At 41.5% G+C, this 23,498-nt stretch overlaps 1 protein-coding gene across 1 annotated transcript in view; it reads right to left on the reverse strand.

The window, feature by feature from the left end:
• cdh11 (cadherin 11, type 2, OB-cadherin (osteoblast)) overlaps positions 1 to 23,498 on the reverse strand; it is a 104,981-nt gene that overhangs the window by 22,771 nt on the left and 58,712 nt on the right. Inside the window, exons 3-7 of the mRNA XM_037781945.1 lie at positions 12,261 to 12,660; positions 11,020 to 11,159; positions 8,815 to 9,109; positions 5,536 to 5,655; positions 3,761 to 3,928 (exon numbers count right to left, since the gene is read on the reverse strand). Of these exons, the coding sequence (XP_037637873.1) occupies positions 3,761 to 3,928; positions 5,536 to 5,655; positions 8,815 to 9,109; positions 11,020 to 11,159; positions 12,261 to 12,405 (868 nt within the window). The 5' untranslated portion in view covers positions 12,406 to 12,660. The remainder of the gene's footprint in view (positions 1 to 3,760; positions 3,929 to 5,535; positions 5,656 to 8,814; positions 9,110 to 11,019; positions 11,160 to 12,260; positions 12,661 to 23,498) is intronic.

Consider the following 23,498-nt stretch of genomic DNA (forward strand, 5'->3'; position numbering starts at 1 on the left):
TTTATTATCTGCTTTGTTCTGCATAGCTCATGTTTAAACAAGAACGAGAGAGAGCGCTGGCTGTGAAGGACTGCGGCTGACGATCTTTAACAAAACTGTCTCTCTGTCGCGTCGGTCTAATAACGACTGAAGTCAGGGACAGTTTAACAACTATAACTTTGTTTTCTCCTGCTCCTCCTTCTGTCTGCGCTGTGATGGATTTTGTGGCGAATGATAGATGCTTGATAATGAGGTGAGAGGGAGAGAATTACAAGGACGGAGAGTTTGTGAGAAACAGAGAGAGACGGAGAGATCAAGCCTTGGGAGTGAAAGAAAAAACTCTAACAGCTTGAATGGAAAGTGAAAAGCTGCTGGAACACATGAGAGGGAGTCAAGCTGTGCCATATATCGTTCTCTGTCTGTTATTATCTCTTTCCTTGTGTTTTCTCTCTTTGTATCTGTTTTATTTCTGCCTCTTGCTTTGCTTCTGTTTTTCTTTCTTGACTTGCTTATCTGATTTCCCTTCTCTCTCTCTCTCTCTCTCTCTCTCTCTCTCTCTCTGCCCAACTACTAAATAAGTAATCACTGTCCTCATTCACACCATCTGGGAGGCTTTTCTTGCAGGTGTTTGTACTGCTTCCACTTTTTTTTTTTTTTCAAACAAGGGTACCCGCCACCACAACATATTGCTATTTGATGTGTTGTCTTGTATCACAGATGTAAACTGCCACTGATGCACAGCTGATATTTAGAAGTAATGCAAAGAGGCACTTTGTAAACACTTATGGATGATAATGTTTGGTTATAAAAACCTGCATTTTATCTTATTTTCAGAATGTTTTATATCCACTTTATGTATGGAAACATGTGGATGGCCTGTGGCTAGAAAAAAACAAGCCTTACTGACTCCTCACAACAATTTATCATGTCCTTGTAGAAGCATTTCTTTATTATTATTATACTATTATTATGAAGTGCTGTCTTAAATGTAAAGTATTGGATTTGAAAATGGAAATACTGTGTCCTTTTGCCACCTAATAGTACCGACTCCCTTCTGTTATACCAATGTATTGTCATACAACTATGATATCTTACGAAAAGTTAATCCTCATTTTTCGTGCGTTTTCCTCCGAATGTCCAGCGTCAATATCCGCGCCAGTCTCTTCAAAATAAACTTCCATCTTCACAGGAAACAACTTGGTTAGGTTTAGGAAAAGATCGTGGTTAAGTTCCGCTACATCAGAAGTGTTTACACGGCACCGTTAGCGGTGTAACTTAAAGGTACTATAGTTAACTTTCAGAAAATCCTTGTTATTAATGACACCGATGGCTGTTAAGTACTCAATAGGGGGCACTCCGTAGGGGCGAGCAATCATCCTGGGCATTGGCCAAAAGAGTGATGTGACATTACATTATAATCATATTATATCACCGCTGACATCTGTAATGTCCGATCTCCATGATACTAACTAGCTTCATCAGCTAACGTTACGAAGCAAAGCAGTCCCGAGTCCTTCACATAGAAATGAGTCCACAGGCCTGGTTATCCACCTACCCTTTAACGGTTTTAAACCCTGGTTAACTTGTTTTTAAACACTCAGTGGCCACTTTATTAGGCACACCTGTCAAATCCAATGCAGTCCAATACAACGGCTCAGCCATAAATTCCACCTTTACAAAGATAATAATGTTCAGTTTTGATTGACACTGTCTGAGATGTATTAGCTGTGCAGCTGGACTGCATCATCTTGAGATGTGTTTATATATATATATATCTGTATGGAAAATTCAAACTACACAGTACTGAAGACAATCTGCTCTAAAACTCTCTCAAAATGTCCGTGTGTCGTGACCTGCAGGATCAGATTTGAGCTTTGCGTTGCAGGACGCCGGTACACGGTCAGCTGGTTGGAATCCACAAGAACTGCACTGATGGTTTTGACAGTCTCTTTCTTTCTCTCTGCGTCTCTGTGTCTTTTCCCTCCCTTCTCTGCTTCTGTTCGTGTCTCTCTCTCTCTTCGCCTGTTCAGCTTCTCCACAGGCTAAATCCTGAGCTCTTCTTCTTCTTCTTCATCTTCTCCCCTCCCTCCCCGTCTCCTCTACCCTCTCCATCCTCCATCCATTCCTGCAGCTACTCTGCTGAATCTCTGCCAGCAGTTGCTCTGCTCAGAGCCAAGGGAGGGGGAGAATGTGGAGGAACAAGAAAAAAGAAAAGAACAACAACAGAGAGGCAGAAAGAAACTCACAAGACAGGGTGAAGGAGAAGATAGGACAACCGTATATAATACTGCAGTTTGAAATATTAGTATTATACGGTGTCAACAAATGACTGAATGGAGGAAAGAAAGAGTGATAAAAAGGACACATCCTGTTTGTTCCTCTCAGAAATCTACAATTTGTGTACTTGATTGCATTGTTGAATCACATATGTTTTTTAATTGTTATTAGTTAACACAAATTCATTTTAAAGCCAGTAATTTCTTTAACGCATTAACACAACTCTAATCCAACGGGCCGCCGATCTTTCTAAATTTGTAGCGGGCTCAGTGTTAAAGCTAGAGTGAAGTTACTGGTATCATATAAAACTACAAAACCTGATGAATCCATCGGTACCAACCATGTCATACTACCTTGTCGCGAAAGATGCTAAATAACGCTCCAAACGTACGCTAAATTTTGGCAAGGAAAAACTGTCTCCAGATGTGTGAATGTAAATGGGTTCTATGGGTACCCACGAGTCTCCCCTTTACAGACATGCCCACTTTATGATAATCACATGCAGTTTGGGGCAAGTCATAGTCAAGTCAGCACACTGACACACTGACAGCTGTTGTTGCCTGTTGGGCTGCAGTTTGCCATGTTATGATTGGAGCATATTGTTTTATGCTAAATGCAGTACCTGTGAGGGTTTCTGGACAATATCTGTCATTGTTTTGTGTTGTTAATTGATTTAAAATAATACATATATACATACATTTGCATAAAGCAGCATATTTGTCCACTCCCATGTTGATAAGAGTATTAAATACTTGACAAATCTCCCTTTAAGGTTCATTTTGAACAGATACAAATTGTGCTATTAACTATTTTAATTGATTGACAGCCCTAATAGTTATACAAGAATGTAATAATACCTCAGAGTAATATCTGCAGAAACAACCTATTTTTTAAAGGTACAGGCTTCTTATACAAATCCAGAATTTCTCAAAATCTATTACCAAAAATAAGTATTCAAATTGTGTCTCTCTCTTTTTCTGTCTCCTTTCCTCTTTAAGCATCAAATCTACAGCTCTTGACACATCCAGGCTAAATATTTCACTACTTTTTATTGCTCGGAAAATCAGTAATTCAACAAATGTCCCACAGAGAGGTTTAAACACACACACACACACACACACACACACACGCCTGAGGACATAGCAGGGGGCTGGTATGAACCTTTAATAATTGATTTCTTAAGTTATCTTTTGTGCCTCGTACAGTGACTTCCCCTAGCCTCTATATAGCTGGCTAGTGACATGTTTTCTGGGTTATACGTACACACACACACATATACAGTATACACGCAGCATGATGTAAACACGTGTGTGGTGACATAACCCACATGCATGGTGCAGAAAAGCATAGAAAGCTGCAGGATGGAAGTACCGGCAGACCGTAATGTGGCTGAAGTGGTGCAGCACTTTCACACCTTTTAAAGGAAATGTCACACCGGAGGAAAGTTACCGACAGACGTACAGTAATACTTATAGATAGATTGATAGAAAGTGTTTTTACTCACTCTGTGGGAACTTTGGAGGGTTGTCGTTGACGTCCGTGAGAGTGATTTTAACCTCGGTGGTCCCCGACAGCCCGCCCATGTGACCGCCCATGTCTTTGGCCTGGATGACGACGTCGTACTCCTGGCGTGCCTCGCGGTCCATGTTTGGCAAGGCAGTACGAATTATACCTGAATGAATATATCGTCACATCAAATCAATCAGATTCAGTCTTATTATCAACCAAAATGATGTCATTCAAACATTTTAATATTTCAAACTCGCCTGAAAAACAATCAGTTATTAAGCCGAAATGTACAACATGATTTATTTCAAGATATTTCATTTTGCAAGAAAACACCATCTCTCCTTGTTCATATAAATCTCCTCTAGTTAAACACGGCTGAAGTCTCATTTCTCTCCATCTCCGGCCTCAGTAATGTTTTCTTTCTGTTTAATTCATCAGCGACTGCTCTCTTTCCATCTCCCTTGCTTTCTTTCTCCACATGCAGTGTCTGCGAGTCGAGGCTTTCTACTGTCATATTATGCCAAGTGTGTGTGTGTGTGTGTGTGTGCGTGTGTGTGTGTGTGTGTGTGTGTGTGTGTGACAGCATGCAAAGCTGATAATCTCCAAACCAATTAGAAATGTGAGCTATGGATTTGAGCCAGTCAAATACCCAACACTGGTTTGATTAGCCAGATTTACTCTGCCCAAATCTGTCTCCCTCTCTGCGCCCGAACCACTCTCTTAAAATGAACTCCCTCTCTCTAACCGATGTCTCTCTCCTTCTCTACCCTACCCTCTCTCTTTCTGTTCTTCCTCACCCTCTCCGACCCCAACACAGCTCCACGTCTGCCCTAACCTCTTCTCCTTACATCCAATTTCTTCCTTTAATGCAAACCCAAATATTGGGCCTGGGCTGTGCAGAGAGCAGGCTGAATGTCCTCTGGGGACCTCTTTTACAGCTGTGCCTTCTTTTCCTCACCAATTTCGGTGGCGAGGACGCGCTGTTACATGATCCCTGCAGCGGCGAGCTCTTAGCTTTTTATATTAAGAGTGGTAGACGGTGGAAATGTTGCAGAAAGAAACAGGTTTTCAGTTTGGTGTGGGCAACGAGCAGTTTCCACCAGATGCCTGATAAATACAGCGGTTAAGGGATACATTAGTATGCCTAAATCATGTTATTATTATTTTAAATGCTTCAATGTGTGTTTCATAATAATGACGGTAAGTCTTGAATATTTGTAGACTAAAATCAGTTTATTGCAGTTTTACATCTTTGAAAAAGCAGGTTTTCTGAGGTAAGTCTGAACTGAAAAATGATTAATAGCTGAATTTGTAAGTTGGAAAAAGAAAGTGAATATCATCATATGTCAATATGTGAGAGTATGGTAATTATATTGATTTGGTGTCAACAGACAGGATTTGGGTCTCACCCAAGAGACCGCAGCTAGTGTCCCATGTGAAACTAAAAGTAAATGTTTACATATTAGGGATACACCGATACTGTGCTCATGTACTCGTACTCGCAAAACGGCTCCGATACCACTTTACGGCAACGTGACGTTAACCTCTTGTCACCATCTTTCGGGTCCTATCGCACGCGCTCACGCTCCACCTCCCTGACGGTGCGGGCAAGACTTTCATTAGTCCACAGGATTTTAGCTTGCACCCTCTGACTCGCGCGTGCATTAGACTCCTTGGTCCGTGTTTCAAGACAGGTAGCTACGTTTGGTTGTATTTGGTTGTGGTGTAGATGTGCGTTGACCCAAGGCCGGGTTCTGTTGTCATCCTCACCTGTCTGAGACTCCACAGAGAAATACGGCTGTCCTTGCAGGATGCTGTACACCAGCCTGGCGCTGTTGCCGTAGGTCGGGTCATCAGCATCTGTAGCTGTCACCTGCATCACCGACGTACCTACGGGACAGACACACAGACACGGCGAGACACGTCAGGAGATGACTCTATACCTCAGTGGTTCGGTTCCAGAGTGGTTTGACGAGCAGGCTTGTAACAGAGTCGGTTCACCTGCCTGCATCGGCAGGATGAGGAAAGGGAAACACTCTCCCATCTCTCAGACGCCACGGCTGAACTGCTCCTGTGAGGCTGGTCTCTTCTCTTATTTCATCTACATTTCATCACTGTCGGGTGGAAACATCCACTCTCCAATTTTTTGGTGATTTTCGTGTTTTAAATAAAACATCTGTCTTTGTGAAACCCTTTCAAAAACCTATCGGATAATCTTTAAAAAATGCATCATTGTCGAGCTTTAAAACATGACGACAATTTATTCACTGCAAATCTGTTAACTGAACACCATCAACAATTGCACCACATGCAGGGCGAGTGTTACAGTTTGATTCTGTTTATAGCAGGTTTTTGAGTGTACTTCATGAGGTTTTACTGGGGATGCACCAATCTAATTTGCAGTGCCAATAATACCGATACCGATACCTGGGCTTTGTGTATGTGTTGAAGTGAAGGTGAAGGAGGCAACATCATACTATTAAAATAATAAACATACACCAGCAACATGGCAAAAAATCTTCATAATTAACCGGGATTAAAGTTCAAGTCAAAACCTTTTGAATGCAGCAACAAATTGGTCAAAACGGGAATTTAAAATCCAGTATATAATGTATAAAGTATATAAACATAGAGCTGGATTGAATAGATCGACATGTAAAATAATAAAAAATAAAAAATAAAAAAAGATAAATAATCATACAAACAAGTGGACAGCTAGAAAAAAGTTATATTTACATAAAACGAATAGCATAAGCAAAATAAATGGAGTGAGAAGAAGTACAACCTTATTTAATCCGACCCCTTCCACCACTTCCTTATTGAGCTAAACATATGCTCTAATTAATTTTCCTAAACTTGTCTAAATATAATTATTAGCTTTTATCTCTGTCATACGTAAACATAAATTAATTACTGATATAATTATCCCTAATATAATTATCCAAAATATAAATTCATTATCAATCAATAATACCAATTAATTACTTATAATGTCTATTAATCAAAATACAAATTCATTACTTACATATTTATCTTAATCATATAGACTAGTTATCTTTTCGTATATGTGCATATTATTATTTATAATATACAATATGCACATGTAATAAAAATAGAACATTATAGCATGATAATAATCACTCAAATTAAAATACAAGACCTTTAAAGACACAACTTGGTCGGCTACTTTTGTTTATTAGTTAATATAATATAATATAAAATGTAAAACAAAACCTCAGTGAAACAGCAACTACTGTATAAATAAAAAAAAGAAAATGCAGCTGGCTCATTGACAGTAGATGGTGCAAGTATAAAAACTATAGAGCTATTTCTATCCTCATCTGAGATGATGAACATCAACATGTCTGCTGCCTTTAGGTGGCACGAGTTGGACTGGAAGTGCAGGTCTAGAAACTGCTGATGCTGACTCTCTGCAGCTGGATGATATTTGCCGGGCCCCTTCGGGTGCTTCATATCCATAACACACAGTGTGTTTTTTTTGCAACTACTTCACACTCCTTAAAGTTTCATATATACTGTTTTGATGTTTGTAGTCGCAGCTATGTGAGCACCAGCATCCATACAAAACCCACTGGGTTTCTAAGTGTAATCAGTCAACCCTGGTCTCAATGTGGCGTCTACCTTCAGGGTGAATTACTAAGACTGTCCTGTCTATCTGTTCTGATTCTGACATCCCTGATGGGCACATGGACCTAGTTAGTCAAGCTTTTCTTTCTGTTCTTCTTCTGTGGTTGAGGATGATGGTAACCGGCGGGCCCTCCCCTGCCAGACTTCCGTATTCAGGTTTCAGCTTAAGAAGCGGATGGGTGAAAGAAGAAAAAGCCTCAACAGAACTCATTCAGAAGTTCTTTTCTATGGAAGTCCAGTCCATTCAGAGGAGGGATTTCTCTGGCTTTCAGAGTTTCAGGCAGCACCGCTGCCAGCGTGGTTCATTTCAGGTCAGCCTGGAGGGGTTGAAGACTCTCCAAGTCCACATAATATTTGGAAAGAAAATCTATCAAGATCAGAAGCTCCCAGTAAGGAGGCTCTGCGGAGATGGCAGGAGCCTCTCGACCATGCCAACCTAGTGCTAAATATTTCCCAGCTTCTGGTTGAGCCCATTTTTTTGAACATATAAGAAGGGGAAGGGGAAGAGACGGGGCTTTTTAGGAGCTGAATGTGTCCTCTAATGGTCTGCTATCCACTTCTCTGTCACACTTCCTGTGGTCAGATTTCAGTGATAATTAATAATGTATGAAAAAGGCTGTTAAGCAGACAAACAACACCGACGATGCTCCGACTCCATCGGTGACTTCATTAAGAAACGTCACTCAGAATGCAACGGATAGCCTCCCTGTACTATCGATTATCTCTTCTGAATCGCTGCTGTTATCAAATTATAGTTGATATTTGGAAAGAAAACAATTCTGCTGGTCAGTTTAACAGATATACCTTCACTTAAGACATGCTTTTAGTTTTCTCAACTACTGAATCATCATTTTAGATGTTTCAAATTATAACTAAAGGCCTTTACACACCAGGGGGATGACGAATGACACAAAACTACACGAAAAGCAAAATACTCGCCGGCGATTATTCTAGGTCTAGAGCTTTTATTGTGAAAGGTAAGAACGGACGGAGTGGATCTGGTTTGCGCTGCCTTTGTCAAGGTTGAAAGGAGTAATGAAGTTTGCCGTCCTGGTTCGGACTTAAGAGCCTTCATGTTGTTGTTTCATAAAAATAGAGACGCAACTCGACCCGTTCCGCAAAACGTGATTGGTTGATGTCTTTATTCATGTTGCGTTGTCACTTTTCCGTCACATAATATTTGTGTTCTGTGGAAGTATTCATGACAAAAACAACGGTTCGAAAAAAATCATTGACAATTAAATTAATCACATGACAAAAATTATGTCCTTCTCTTCTACTACACTACCCATAATGCATTTCACTGTCTTTTCACCAGCCTTGGACATTATAAATACCGTAAACCTAAACCTTTACCTTTTCCCCCCTCCTGTTCCCTTAACCTTTTCTTTTCCTACTCACCAACATTGGACATCTCAGGCACCCTGGCGTAGTACGGCCCGTGTAGAAACTCGGGAGGATTATCGTTGATGTCCTGAACTTTCACTATGAACTCTGACGGAGGCTCCAGAGGCTTATTAGTGTCTCTGTTCACGGCCTGGGCCGTTAACGTGTACTGGGCCTGCTCCTCGCGGTCCAGGGTTTTCGTGGCGTGGATGTTGCCCGTCTTGTCATCGATAACGAAGATCGTCCCCGCACCTTCGCCGGACAGGATGTACTTGATGTTGCCGACGCCCGAGTCGACGTCTGAGTGGAGCTGAATTAGGGAGGAGGGAGGAGGGTGAGATATAAAGAAGCGAGTGAGACAAACCAGAAAGAAAACAGAGACGGAGACATATTAAAAGACAGGGTGTGTTTGGTGCTGACAACATCTGGATTTCAGATGGTGTGGAACTTAAAGAGAACGAGAGACGGGGCCGGTGATTACAGAGGGAGACGGGTAGTCTGGTCGACAGGCGAGACCAGAATACACGTTGTAGCTCGGCTGCTCGGCAGATGCGACGTCTGTTTCTCAAGTTTACAAATGAAAGAAGCGTAAAGATAAACAGGCTGTGGTCGGCGTGCTGTGTGAGACCGGCAAACACTAATAAGTGAGAGATTTAAAACGTTGTCATCCCCAAAAAATTGAAGAATGTTCAATATTCAATTAAAGTCTTGTTCTTCCTTCACAACCTCGAGACGATGAAATATGATGCATTGTAAACATAATTTGTTGTTTGTTATGAAAGCCGCCGCTCGCTTTGACTGATGTTGTTGTTGTGGAGGAGAACCACCAATCATCTTCACCTTGAATGTGAACATGACCTCTCTCTTTTCTTCCATCTTTCTCCCCCCTCCCCCCCGTTGACAAATGGGAACAGCAGATCCTGTTGGAGTTTGTTGTTACCCTGCATGCCCCCCCGCCATGACTGTAGATGGAGTTCAGTTTGGCTGTTAGTTAAACACTAATTGTAATTTTAATTCTGTTTGACTCAGGGGAAGAGGAGTGGATTCAGGCCCTCTCTACACATATTTTTTATAAACTTTTCCTCTCCATATAAAAATGTCCACACAACCTTCGTTTTACAGAATATCTCCGTCCACACTAAAACGCAAAAAACGACTCCAAACACTCGCTGGGCCAGTAGGTGGCGATAATACCAGAGATGAAGATTCTGAGCGTGCACAGTAGTATTAACAAACTGTAAACAACAGTAAAGCAATATCTAATTATTTCTGAAATGTCCCTCATGTGTGGACGGACGACGGTGTGGAGTTGCTTCTTAGCGTCTAGTTACAGATCCAAAACCGTTGTTTCTGGTGGAGTTTAAACCGCGGGGGCTGAGGTGGACCACATAACATGGGGGGGGGCAGCAGACGCTTCTGTTCACCCGCTAATGGTACGTGTCCACAGGATCCATCCTTTCCACGCTTCCCAGTCATTGTCTGTGTAAGCAGCCGTGCAATGCATTCTGGTAGCATGGTGGAGCGATTCGAGAGACGGAGCGTCACGACGGCCGTTCCTCATTTGCATAAAGTTGAGGTCTAGTCTACTTTATGCAAATCACGGGCGTCCGACGCAACTCGCCGCCTCTTCAGACTCCCAAGAATCTTTTAAAATAAACGTTGTCGATCTAAAATAAAGACAGATTCAGTAACTGCACGGATTATTTCTCGCCTCCAATTTTTTCAGAAGTACATTTCGGTACTATTTTGGTGAAATAAGAGAAGAAAGTTTCCAAACGAGCCTCTATGCTGTTTCCGGTTGGAAAGCTGAGGAGCAGCAGCCCACGGAGGGAAAGCGTTCGTCCAATCAGGAGCCGAGTGTCTAGTGGCAGCCCACCAAGCGTCCAATGCTGGGAAGCGACCCGTACCCTCGCGATAGAAAACTCCCCGGGGGACACGTGCCGTCAGTGTTGCAGCAATATTAAGTTCAAATGTAAAGTAGTAATTAGTCTGAGCAGTGATATGAAAACGTACGCTAGTCCGCCATCTTTGTTATTGTTTCTTGTGCATGCTCATTACACGATGCAACATGCGCAAAATTGAGGAGAGGACGTCATCGTTTCGCAAAAGCTCCGTGTTACACGTCCACACAGATACAGCGGAATAGTAGACGGCGTTTTTGTGACCTGAAACTCTGTTTTTTGTGTAGACAGATCCTCAAGAATGTTTTGTTGTACTCACCCTGCCCACCAGAACCGGGTCAGGCCCGGTGTACTCCTCAATGACGAAGAACTGATTCCAGACCCATCCTCGTTTGGACCTGTGGAGTACCTGCCCCTCCTTCCCAGCCCTCTGTCTGTGTCTGTGCAGCGACAAGTGACCTGCAAACACAAAAACAAGCTTCAGTACATTTCTTTAAACCAATTTAAGTCTACGACACATTACAGTGTGTTTTAAAGGGTTAGAAGCAACACTTAAACGCTCATTTAAATCACTCTGTGTTGAATGAATGACTTATCACTAAAAGTGCAGTTTGTTTTCTGAGAATATTTTCAATAGACTGAATTTAGAAGTGGGTGGGAAGCATTGACCTCCTGCACAGAGAGGCCCACTGTTGAATTACTGGTTACCAGTTCAGATCTCAGCAGAGAAAACGTGGGCGGTGGTGTGAACACACTTCAACAAGTTGTTTTTTTAGGTGGCTCTTAGCAAAAGGCACTTAACCTGTGTTTGCTGCTCAGTGACTAACATGAGCAGGCTGCGGTTGTACAGAGCAGCTGTGAACATCTGTAACTGAGGGGTGGGGAAGAGAAATGAATTGCTAAGTGAGTCTTTGCTCTGTCAGTAAAGGTACAACAACAAAAGATTAGAATTGTAAATAGAACACAAATGCATAAAATCTGAGTGTAAATACACTCAAGATGCAGCAAAGACGTGATTATACAAACCGTCCTGGGAAATGTTTGGAGGAAGAGATGACAGTGTTGACAAGGAAATGTGAATGTAGTGCTTTTTTTTTCCAGTTTGTAAATGTAAAGGAGGAAAGACACATTTAAATTCACCCAAGTAAATATTTGTTTCACGGCTCCGATGGTAACATCTCTGTACAGTCATTATCAAAAATCAACTCGTGGTCACAAGGGAGGGATCACTGTCAGTTTTAAAATGCATAAATACCATGAAAAAGAAGCAGTGTGCGTTACCCATCTGTGTTTCCATTCAATACAATACGACATTGTTAGAATATGGAGTCTTGATTGGTAAAGATCAACAGATCATTGGTTTTAGTGTCATTTACACTTTAAATTCTTCTTTAAAAAAGAGAACCAAACTCCCTTTTTATTTACAAAGTGTTTTTAAAAAAATAGACTACAACAGTCTACAATATAAAAAGCTGCATCTTTTCATTACCAGTATCTGTGTGACCCTCCTCAGTACAAAAATAAAACATAATTTCCTTCTCCTGGTTGTCTTTGTCATACCTGAATGTCTGTGTCTGTGGCCCCTCTGATCCAACGAAACATTTCCTCTCCGGGTTCCTAACGCGACGCTGCAGAGCGCAGAAATTCCCACCAACACCAGGAAGGCCCTCAGCGGCCCGAGGCCGTGCCGCTTCATCGTCAGCATCTTCGCTCCAACCTGAGCCAGCCGTGCACGTCGCTCCGCCCCCCTACTTCCTGCTTCCTCTCAGTGGAGCGCCGCTCCCACTGAGGTGAGATCCTGGTTTTGCTACCGAAATGTTGTTAATGAACTTCCTAGTTCATTAGCTGTTGCTGCGGATACTCATCACCGACTTTCACGTTCCGGCCTTTCTTCTTCTCCTTGTTTCTCTTCTTCTTCTCTCACGATTGGTTACCTCCCTCTCTCCTCTGATCACACAGCCTGAAAGAGAGCAGAAGATAAATACTGCTTTAAAAAAACAATGTAATTGAGCAAATTCATGTTGAGTTTAATAAAACGATTCTCTTGCAAACAGATTAATCTTTATAAAAGTGATGAATTTAACATTGACAGCTAAAACAACAGACGTTCGGTGATCAGTCATTCCTGTCTCTCTTATAGATGCTAATCTGAATTGACTGCAGTTGGAGATCTGACTTCTTAAATAGTTGTTGTGTTGAGTAGGACAATGTACTAATTACACAGACAACGCTGTCTGTAAACTCGTTAGCTTTAATTCAATTAGACACAGACTGATTCAGTGTGGGAGGTACGACACCAGGTCGCTGTAGAACTCTATTTACAGCTCTTTTAAATACAACCAAAGTGATGTAAGTCATTAAAGGCAGATCCTGACTCTCCCTCAAACCTCTTTCAAACATTGGTTTCAGTTTGTTCTGTTAAACAGCACAAGACGAAACTCAGCAATATGAACCGTACAATGCCTCTGAATAGAGGACTGGAGGTGACTGGGCCTCCAGCATCCATGCTGCATTTCTATTACAGGCATGCTTCGTTCCTTCTGTTCATCATTTTAGTACCAACAAGTGGCCGTTTCTTTTTTTTGTCAGTCCCGTTCAAACCCAGTCCGTATGAGTATTTACAGATCTGCTGCTGTACCTTCGTGTATGTGTGGTTCAGTTTGGATGTTTAGATGACTAACACTCGGTTAAGGTGAGTGAAAGTGTCTGGTCTTGGTATAAAATAAATCAATGTTAAATGGTAGCATGAGATGGGACATAAACCCCAAAAGTCAGATGTTTGTATAAAACCACCAAAACCACAACCATCTCCCTAAAACGTTATGCAGCAGCACGTTATAATGTTACGCTTAGGGCTGCTTGATTACGGCAAATCACCATGACTTTAGAAAGAAAATAGTGTACCCTACATTTTAAATGCATCAATGTGGTGCACTTTGAGAGCTAAATTAAGAGGCTATGAAGAACTGTGTGCTCTTGTAAACACATTAATTATCAACATATTGGTTGTATATATAGATATAAATGGTGATGACACAAGCAGCAAAAAGTCACTGCCACAATGCATGGTAAAGGAGAAAGGGTCCGTGGTTCAAGACGGTGAAACAGCACCGCTGTAAAGGAAAGAGGTGCACTGGATTTATAACACAAGACAAAAACAGAGGGCCCTTGTGAAACAGAATAATCGTTTTATGTCGATTATCTTGTTTTCATAATTGCTGGAAACAACAAATGCTGTCGTTCTTCACGTGTCTTTCTGGTTTTATAGTTGACCGTGACTGAAAATCCGGGGAATACAAACTCAAGAAATTCATGCTTGTAGATGCACGTCCCCATTTGCTGTTTTGAAGCATGTCTGTATAAAACTGGGAACAGAAGGTCAGACAAAAGACAAGAAAGGTCACTGTGCTTCACTGATACACATTTAGAAACAAGTCTACCTCATTGCACCTCATTAAGGTAATAAAGTCACTTAATTGACCCACACCTATATGTGTCCGATATCTCATTTCCTAGCCCAGTGGTTAAAGTCTATCGATGCATCGTTTGCACACAGCTGCAGCGCCAGAAAGCCTCCATTATGGCTCTGACATGGTTGACAGGAGATTTGGGCCACAGCTGCAGATCCTCCATGTTATATTCCACATAGACCTGTAATGTAGTGTCTCACACTGAAGAGCCAGGCATCCGAACAATACCAGTACAGCCGAAGTAGACTTCAAAACAATCGCACCAAAGCTGACACTATTCCAAAAAATCATTCGACACATGTAAGAAGCAGACGCTGACAGGAAGTGATCGTGTGCACAAATCCCTTTACGACGGCAACAAATGGGTTTTTCTAGCTGTAGCTCTGTGATTCACCAGGGCTTCTTCTTTTCTTTTCCTCCATGTACCTCATTCTTCTGATTTCCCTCTGTCTTAACCTACACTACACTGTATGTGTGTTTAATATTCAATAGCTCAGTAGATGAGAAAACTCCCTCAGGGCTCATTGGCTCCTGTTGAGCACATGACCAGCCAACCAGGAAGTGTTGACAGTTAATCCCATCCCGGCTCATCATCTGGTTAATTACCCTTGAGTCCTCTGATTGATGTGCATGTTATCTGTATGTGTGTGTTTGTGCTTGTCCATTATCTGTCTCTGTAAGCCTAAAAGCTGTTTTTCGTCTTTGCCACGGCGAGGTAGCTACTTGACGCGACATATGTGGGACTAAACTGAAATTACCTTGAAGGATTGAAGAGAAATCAGAGACGGAAACCAAAGCAGAAGAAAACAACAAGGAAATGTAACGGGATAGTCTTCCTTAATTTGTCCATTTTACTCAAAACCGCATATATTAAAAGTAACTTGAAACCAAAAGCACTTTTATGAGCTGCTATCTGTCAAATTTGAGTCGAGAAATTTGGAGTTGGCAAACAATTTCTAACGAGAAAACAAAAGGAATATCTATTCTCGGAAGTTGTCACTCGGAGGTGAAATCATTTGTGAATTTGAGCTAAAAACTTCAAACAAAGTCTGAAAACACAACAGCACCAAAACAATTCTAAACCCCGGTGTGCGCTTGTTGTGCAAAGAGCCGACACCTGCTATGCAGAATCTATTAACACACTCTCAAACTGTCATTTAGGTGTCAAATTAAGTGGTGGCTTTATTTAACAAGTAAAAAAATAAAAGCAAGTCCAAAATAAATTGCTTTCACCAATATCCCGAAACCCCGTCAGCGGTCGTCTGTTAGTCGTCTCAAAAAACTGTCAAGTTGAACTCGTAGAAACAACAATAATAAAACGGATTGGTAGCAGAGTGACAGCGCCGCAAAACTGTGAATATGATAACGTGTGACTTGTTTGATGACACTGGAATGACCCTGCTGTCAAATTAAAATAAAGTAATTGATAGAAAATGATTTCCTTTCACAGAAGTTTGGGAATCAACAAAACAGCTTAAAGCTGTTGTAGGAAGATTGGAGCAAATATGATTAAAAAAAAGTTATTTTCATAAAACGGTCGCTATGTCCTGACAGTAGTGCATGAGGCAGGTAATCTGAGAGTGAACCGGAGTAACGTTTAACATTTCTTTAACAATTAAAGTGCTAAAAAACACTTTCATATAACGTTTGTCGTCCTTAAATACAAGGTGCAAATCCTTAGTATCCATACAATCGATTTTATATCGATATACGTCTCCTGTGAAGAACAACTTGCCGAGCACCTATCGATGTAGTTGGATCGTAGGAATATAAATCGATACATCGATGTAGTAGATGAATCGTTACACCTCTAATATTCAATATTTTCGATATTTTCTTACATCCCTACCAATGATGCCAGAATTATTCTGCCTACTGCAGCTTTAAATATCCTAATATTCCAGTTTATTCTAATATACTCAAAGGAGGTAGATGTTAAAAACATCGCCAGCATTTATGGTGTTGTCATCCTGTATAATCCTGGACATAGTTTCTAATATTCTTTTGTAGTTTTCTTTACTTTTCTGACATCTTTTATGGCTGAGAGAGCTCCACAGAGAGAGAGAGAGAGCTCCACAGAGAGAGAGAGAGCTCCACACACACAGAGAGAGAGAGAGCTCCACAGAGAGAGAGAGCGAGCTCCACGGAGAGAGGCAGAGAGAGAGGGAGAGAGAGAGAGAGAGCTCCACGGAGAGAGGCAGAGAGAGAGGGAGTACAACCCAGAAACAGACAGTGATAATGGCTCCCCAGGGCCAGCATGCCTTTTGGCCAGACCACTTCCTCTGTCTGAATACATGACTCAAGAGTCACATTAGAATAGTGAACATACACACGTGTGTGTGTGTGTGTGTGTGTGTGTGTGCGCGCGTGCGTGCGTGTGCGCCATTCCCCTGGGCTCTTAGCGATGCTGTGAATCCATGAGTCAAGTGTTGGACTTGACTACTGTGATTCATTGGCTAACATTAGAGGGTAGCTAGACCCACTCCGTGTGTCTGTGTGTTTGTGTCACAAAGGCCGGAGCAGTAGGGTTAAAAAAAAAAAGGAAAGAAAAATGCAGCGCGACATGCCTCCGCTGGCTGACATATCCTCACTAACTGACCAATCGCACCACATTCATGCATTTATTTATGAATAATCAAATTAAATTAAGGGTACAACGGATCACAAAATTCACGGTTCGGATCATATCACAGTTTTGAGTCACGTAAATATAACTTTTAGAGATCACATTTTTTTTCCGCTGATATGATTATCGATGAGCCGTATCGACCGATCGGTTCTGTTGTTGTTTTGTTTTATTATAGCAGCTGGTATACAAGACTAGAGGCTATTCTTTTCACCACCGTCCCAAAGTCTGTGTAAACGTCAGAGATTCTAAATGTTATCCTTTAACTTTCTAATCGTCTTCTATCGGGGTTATTTGCATAAAAACAAACAATTTAAATGATTAGGAGATAAATAAGAGATTGTATTTTTGTTGGCATTAGTAGTTTTAATGATGTATTATAAGCTGCTCAGAGCTAGTGTTGGGAAGTTAAACAGGTCATAATTCTCTCTGTAATATCTATTTTATATTGCTGTGAAAACATCTGGATTTATTCAAGTTTCTAACCCAAAACATTAATCATATGTGGTGTAAATTTCTACTTCTTCTCTTCCTGTATTGAGTAAGGTGACGAGAAGGACAAACTCCGAGTTAAATGGTGTGTTTAGATCTCGTCCTTGTAAGAATCTGTCATTTCCTGACATCAGCTGATAGTTTAGGGTTGAAATCAGTCCGATAATCTCCTTCATCTTTCTCGCATGTCTTCACTTTGCACCAAAAACCCATCAGGAGCAAACACAATGGTTAGCAAACAGTCATTGAAATGGTTGATGTTTAACAGAGAGAATATGGGTGTGCAGTTTGAGGGTGTTTGAGGAGGTAAATGCATTTCTGTTTTTGTCACGCTCTGTCTCTCTCTCTCTGGCTCTGCCTCCTGCTGTGCCTCTTCAGTCAGAGTAGCTGTAATAGCAGTCCATGCAGCTGCAATCACAGTGATTATCTCCAGAACCGAAACAAAGCACACGGTAGTAGCACACATATAGGAGTATTCCACCAACTGTGAATGAATATCTCAAGTTTCTCTCGTTTCCTTTCATACTGCCTTTTCACATTTTCTCTTTCTTAGATGATACCAGTCTGTTCTCTCTCGGCTTCATTTACACAGTCAAGATGTGTTTGATCTGAGGTTTTGGTTTTAACTTCAGCAGTTAAAGCTGAGTTTCCAAACGATGTCGTCAGTGACAAAAAGTGTACAGATGTTGTGATACTACTAGGTGTATGTTGGACTTCCATGCATACAAGTTGACTTTATAGGACCAGGACAGATGTGCTGTTTTGAGTGATTTAGTGATTGATATACATTGTTAACTTAAACAATTAACAATGCAAATATTAATTTAATATGTTTGATGCTAAACAGATGTGGCTGTGGTGTCTTTGGAATGCGTTTCTCAGAAATCTTTCACACGCTGTTTTGACAAAAACACATTTTCAAAAATAATTTCAAGGTCAAAATGAAACTTAAAATCTAGAATTCAGTAAACACGATGAGGCCTAAATGATTTGGATGATCATCTCAACCACTGTGATGCCTTATACTCATTATCTGTCTCTATCTTAAGCCGTTTGCTCACATGAACGCTAGACAGTGTCCAGAGAATCAGGTCCGCACATTGTCCCGAGTTTCCCTTTCACACATGTAGCACACAACGGGAGATTGTCCGTGCCAGATGGTTTGGTTTGGTTTAGACGAGAGGTGGCGCCTGGGTAGAGAGTGCAGGAGGCAGGATGTGACACAGATTACACCGCCGTCTCATAGCCGGTTTGTAATTTGCTCATTAAGAACCGAGTCTCTTGCTGTTCGGCCCTTACCGACAGAAGTCTGTGTGTGTCTTTGTGTATAACATACATAAACGACCCTTCTCCTTCTCCCTCGGATGTTTGTAATATTCAAGTTTCGCGCCACCCGCTTCGTAGAAACGTCATCAACACGCCCAGTTGCTCGCTATCGAATACTCCGGACAATGAGCGGCTCTATTCACACACGAGCTCGATCGGACATTACACAGACTTTGTACTACAGGGAGCCGGTAGGGTCAAGTCTGTTTAATGTCCGGTCCAACTGATTCGGACATTTGTATTCTCAGGTCCTCTGGGAAATTCTAGATAATTTCCGTGTTGCGGTTGCATCTGTAAGAGGGGCTTTAGACATGTGGGAGACTTTTGACCATTAAACATAAAACTCTCTCTTTCTATCACTCCCTATCTCTTAGCATTTTCTCCGTCGGTGTCTCCGTCTGGACTGAGTCTCCCTCTCGTTTCTCTCTCCTCGGTGAACCAAACCTCCAACAGCAGTAATAAACTGCTTGGAAACTATAGAGAGAAAACTTCTTCTTTTTCGCTCTCTGCTCCAACTTTCTGTCTCTCCTTCTCTCTCTAGGGGTCAGTGGTAATAAAGGTGATTCATTCATGTACCAATGTGATATATGTCCCCGTCTACCTTGGCACACTGTGTGTGATTGTGTATGTGTGTCTCTGTCCATACTTCTTCCCCCTGTCTCCACATATTGGCCGTATCAGGGATGTGTAGGCAAACAATGGTCTGCACAATGTGTACAAAAGGAGTGATACATACATATGAGACTTAAAGGAGAAAGGAGGAGAGCGACGGGGATATTTGTAGTGACTTTCCTTTTCATATTGGACAAGGCCTTTCAAACAGAGACGCTGTCTGATCTTGAAAAGCAGACATGATGCCGAGCGAACCCTCCAGTCTGTGTTATTTAATCACTGTTTGGATATGTTTTTATCCATAAAACCGGTACGTTCCAAAGGCAGATTTTCACAGCTATCTGTTAAGATGATGGATGTTGACTATTGTGAACACTTGGAAAGTAAATCATTTATGACTGCCGTGACTTCACCATCTTTACACAGTTCAACACATGTGACATTCCGTTGTTTCTGTCCTGAATTGACCACCGTGAGCCTGAACTCTCCCCGAGCCACGAAACTAAAGGATTCTCTCTGAATTAGGTAAGCGGCCGACACGAACAGGAAATGCATGTAGAATGTGTTGTTTGTTCCCACAGCGTTGCCTCAAGGCGTCATTTGTCCCCTCCGTGTTCTCACAGTCGCTGTATCGTCGTTTGTTCCTGCCACATTGGTGTCACCCAGCACGGTGGCGAGTCTGTTCTGACATGAACGATGGCGGTACAACAGAGAACCGTGGTGGTCCCCCCGCCTCACTTTGAACTTAGGCCTAGAAATAGATCTGTATATTTTAAAATAACAGCACAGGTAATAAACTCTTTAAAGGGACAGTTAGGGTGTTTTGAAGTGGGGTTGTATGAGGTGCTTATCCATAATAGGTGTATTACTTACAGTAGATGGCGTTCGCCGGGCCTGCAGCATCGAGAAACAGACAGGAGCACCGACACCGGAGCAAAGCAATATGATTTTCGGGCGACGGGGAGAGCAGAAAAACACATTTGAGCCACCTAAAAGAAAGGCTCACCTAAAGATATTGATATCCATTTAAGTGTACACTATGTTAAGAATATTTTCATGGCTTTATCTTGCTGTCAGACAGCGTTTCCCTTCTTCTTCCCGACGGGGAACTGAAAGTGAAACATATCTGTGCTCTCTCCAAAGTCAGCAGGCTCAGAGGACAAACACAGTTTAGATATGCTATATTCAATAGGTTTCACTTTCAGTTCAGTTCGTAGTCAGAAAATATTCTGAATATAGCGTACACTTAAACAGATTTTTTTAGGTAAAATAAGTTTTTCTGCCGTAGATGATGACGTGATGACCGTCGTCTACTGTAAGTACACCAACTATGGATAAGTACCTCATACGACCCCACTTCTAAACACCCAGACTATCCCTTTAACATTAAGTTTTTACAGGTATCAGATTTGTATTTTTGTATGATAGGTATGTCAAACATTGTGCCATTAGCCTGCTTTGTCATCATGGCATCAGGATGTTATAAGGTCATCTCTGTCCTGATCTAAGAGTGAACTTAGCGAGCGATAAATGGACCAGTATGAGTTTGAGATGTTGCCTAACAAGACGCATTGACGGACACCACAAACAACACAACGGTGAATCATTCCTTCACAGAAGAGCTCCTCCAGCCACTGGACCCTTCTATAACACGATTTAAACCAGATGTTTCTGCTGGAATGACAAAGGGGGTCATGTGAGGTTTGAAATGAGACTTTCTGTTACTGCAAATTCCTACTCTCCAAAACAAATCCCACAGTTCCTCTGCTGTAGACACAAAGCTGTGAACTGGAAGGTCTTCTTTCTTTCTATTTTTTTGAAATGTCTGGTTCCTTGGAGCGACGTGTTCAGTGAGGACAGATTTAAGAAGATGAGGGATGGATGAAATGAAGCAACCAGAGAGAGTAAGATGAAGGAGGGAGAGTGAGAGAATGACAAGCAGCAGATATAAAGACAAAGAGTGATCATGTTTCCATCCAACAGCTGTCAGGAGAATTTTAAACAAACTTTTGAGATGTTGAGAAGTTTTTAACCATCCAGTCGTCATTGTTTCCATCTGCTGGGATGAAGCAAATGCACTAGATGCTTGAAAGTAAGGGGGGGAAAAAACTAGATTCATACCGAATAATATAGTCTTTAAGGCTGTCAATTGATTGAAATACTTAATTGTGATTAATCGCATGATTGTCCATAGTTAATCATGATTAATCACAAAATAATCACATTTTATATCTGTTCAAAATGTACCTTAAAGGAAGATTTGTCAAGTATTTAATCCTCTTATCAACATGGGAGTGGACAAATATGCTGCTTTATGCAAATATATGTATATATTTATTATTAGAAATTAATTAACAACACAAAACATTGACAGATATTGATCCAGAAACCCTCACAGGTACTGCATTTAGCATAAAACAATATGCTCACATCAAAACATGGCAAACTGCAGCCCAACAGGCAACACCAGCTGTCAGTGTGACATGGTTGGTACCAATGGATTCATTAGGTTTTCTAGTTTCATATGATGCCAGTATCTTCACCGTAGCTTTAAAACTGAGCCCGCTACAACCTAAAAATCACAAGTTGTGTTAATGCGTTAAAGAAATGAGTAGCATTAAGATGAATTTCCATAAATGCCACGTTATTACTTTTAGAAAATAAAATACTGCATAAAACCCGAGGACTGCAGAGTGAGAGAGGACAAAGAGGGACACAGACAACTAAAAGACACAGTGACAGACAGTCGGAGTATTAGAGTTCACTTTGGGTGTCTGGTTTCGGCGGCCGGCTCTTTGTGGTCTGTTAAAAGCTTAAAAACAGAGCGGTGCTGAAAACAGACACCCGGCGTTTAGCTCACGCCGCGAAACCTGAGGCTTAATTGCCTTTCAATTAGTGGAACTAATAGGCCTGTGTGTGTGTGGTGTGTGTGTGTGTGTGTGAGAGAGCGTGTGTGTCTGTGTGTGCATGGAGTGTATGTGTGTGAAGTGATTACAAAGAAAGAGCTGCGAAGCTTTCTCAGCATTCAGGAAAATAGGTATTAATGAGAGGCTAGCCACTTCGACACACACACACACACACACACACACACACACACACACACACACACACGAACACATGAACACCCAGTTACTGCAAAGTTAGACTTCCGTGTGTGTGCGTGCTTGCAAGTCTGTTATGTGTGTTATGAATTTGTTAGCGTATGTGTGTGTGTGTGTGTGTGAGTTTTGCTAATTCCTGTTCAGTCATTAGTGAAATACAAGTGCTAATTACCACCCACACGACCCCACGTCTGCTGTTTTCACAAACACACACACACACACACACACACACACACACAGTGTCTTCATGTACTATTATCTCTAATCAACCTCGCTTTAACATCATTAGTATCTCGTTACACGAACAAAGTACTAAATGATCTGGTGCTGTTTTAATGTCCAGATCATGTAGATCTACATAATATATAATATGGAATTTAATTATTATGTCATCTAATTATTATTGTGCAGTTAATGATTATGTTGTTTGATATGCTTTCTCAGCATTTCCTGCTCCGTCAGATAGTAGACTGTGACGAGAGGAGCTGCGAACGATGGTGGGTTTTTTGAAGGCCGATATGATAACGATAGTTTGGAGAAGAAAAAAAAGCTACTTTTACATACGCTGTTTTTAATGTACCATTTTATTGGTCACTCTTAATTTAATCATTAGTAAGACAACATCCTGAAGAGTGACTTCATAGATTACATCGTTGGAATATGTTTTATTTATTTACAGTGGGCGATGCAGCGTTCTGTTGCTTACAGTATGACTGGACAGGATTACTTCTGTTGCGCGTCCCGTTATATTGTTATTATTAAAGTAACGGTGAATGATTTGTTTTCCTCCCTGTCTGCTTATCGTGGACAAAGAGCTGATAGTGTTGCATTATATATTCAAGAGAGAACTTTTTTTGACGTTGATGTACGTCCCCGTGTGACTGGTGGAGGCTGCACAGCTATCGGCCACTAGTTCCACCGATAACGAGAGTTTATGAAACATCCTATCGGAGCCGATCAATTGGTCTACCTCTAGATGAGAGTGAATGAATCGAGGGTCGGCATTTTGGATTTGGTCTTGTGTACCTCTCATTGGCACACAGCACAAAGCCCAGTTAAAGGCACATGGCATGACTGCATTGCTGACTTTGGTAACACCATGGTCATAGCGTGGTATAGCACGGTAAAAAGTGTGGTGGGTGTAGGCATACACCACCAGTATCCACCACCT

This window comes from Sebastes umbrosus, chromosome 10 (assembly GCF_015220745.1).
Source record: "Sebastes umbrosus isolate fSebUmb1 chromosome 10, fSebUmb1.pri, whole genome shotgun sequence".
NCBI classification, from domain to species: Eukaryota; Metazoa; Chordata; class Actinopteri; order Perciformes; family Sebastidae; genus Sebastes; species Sebastes umbrosus.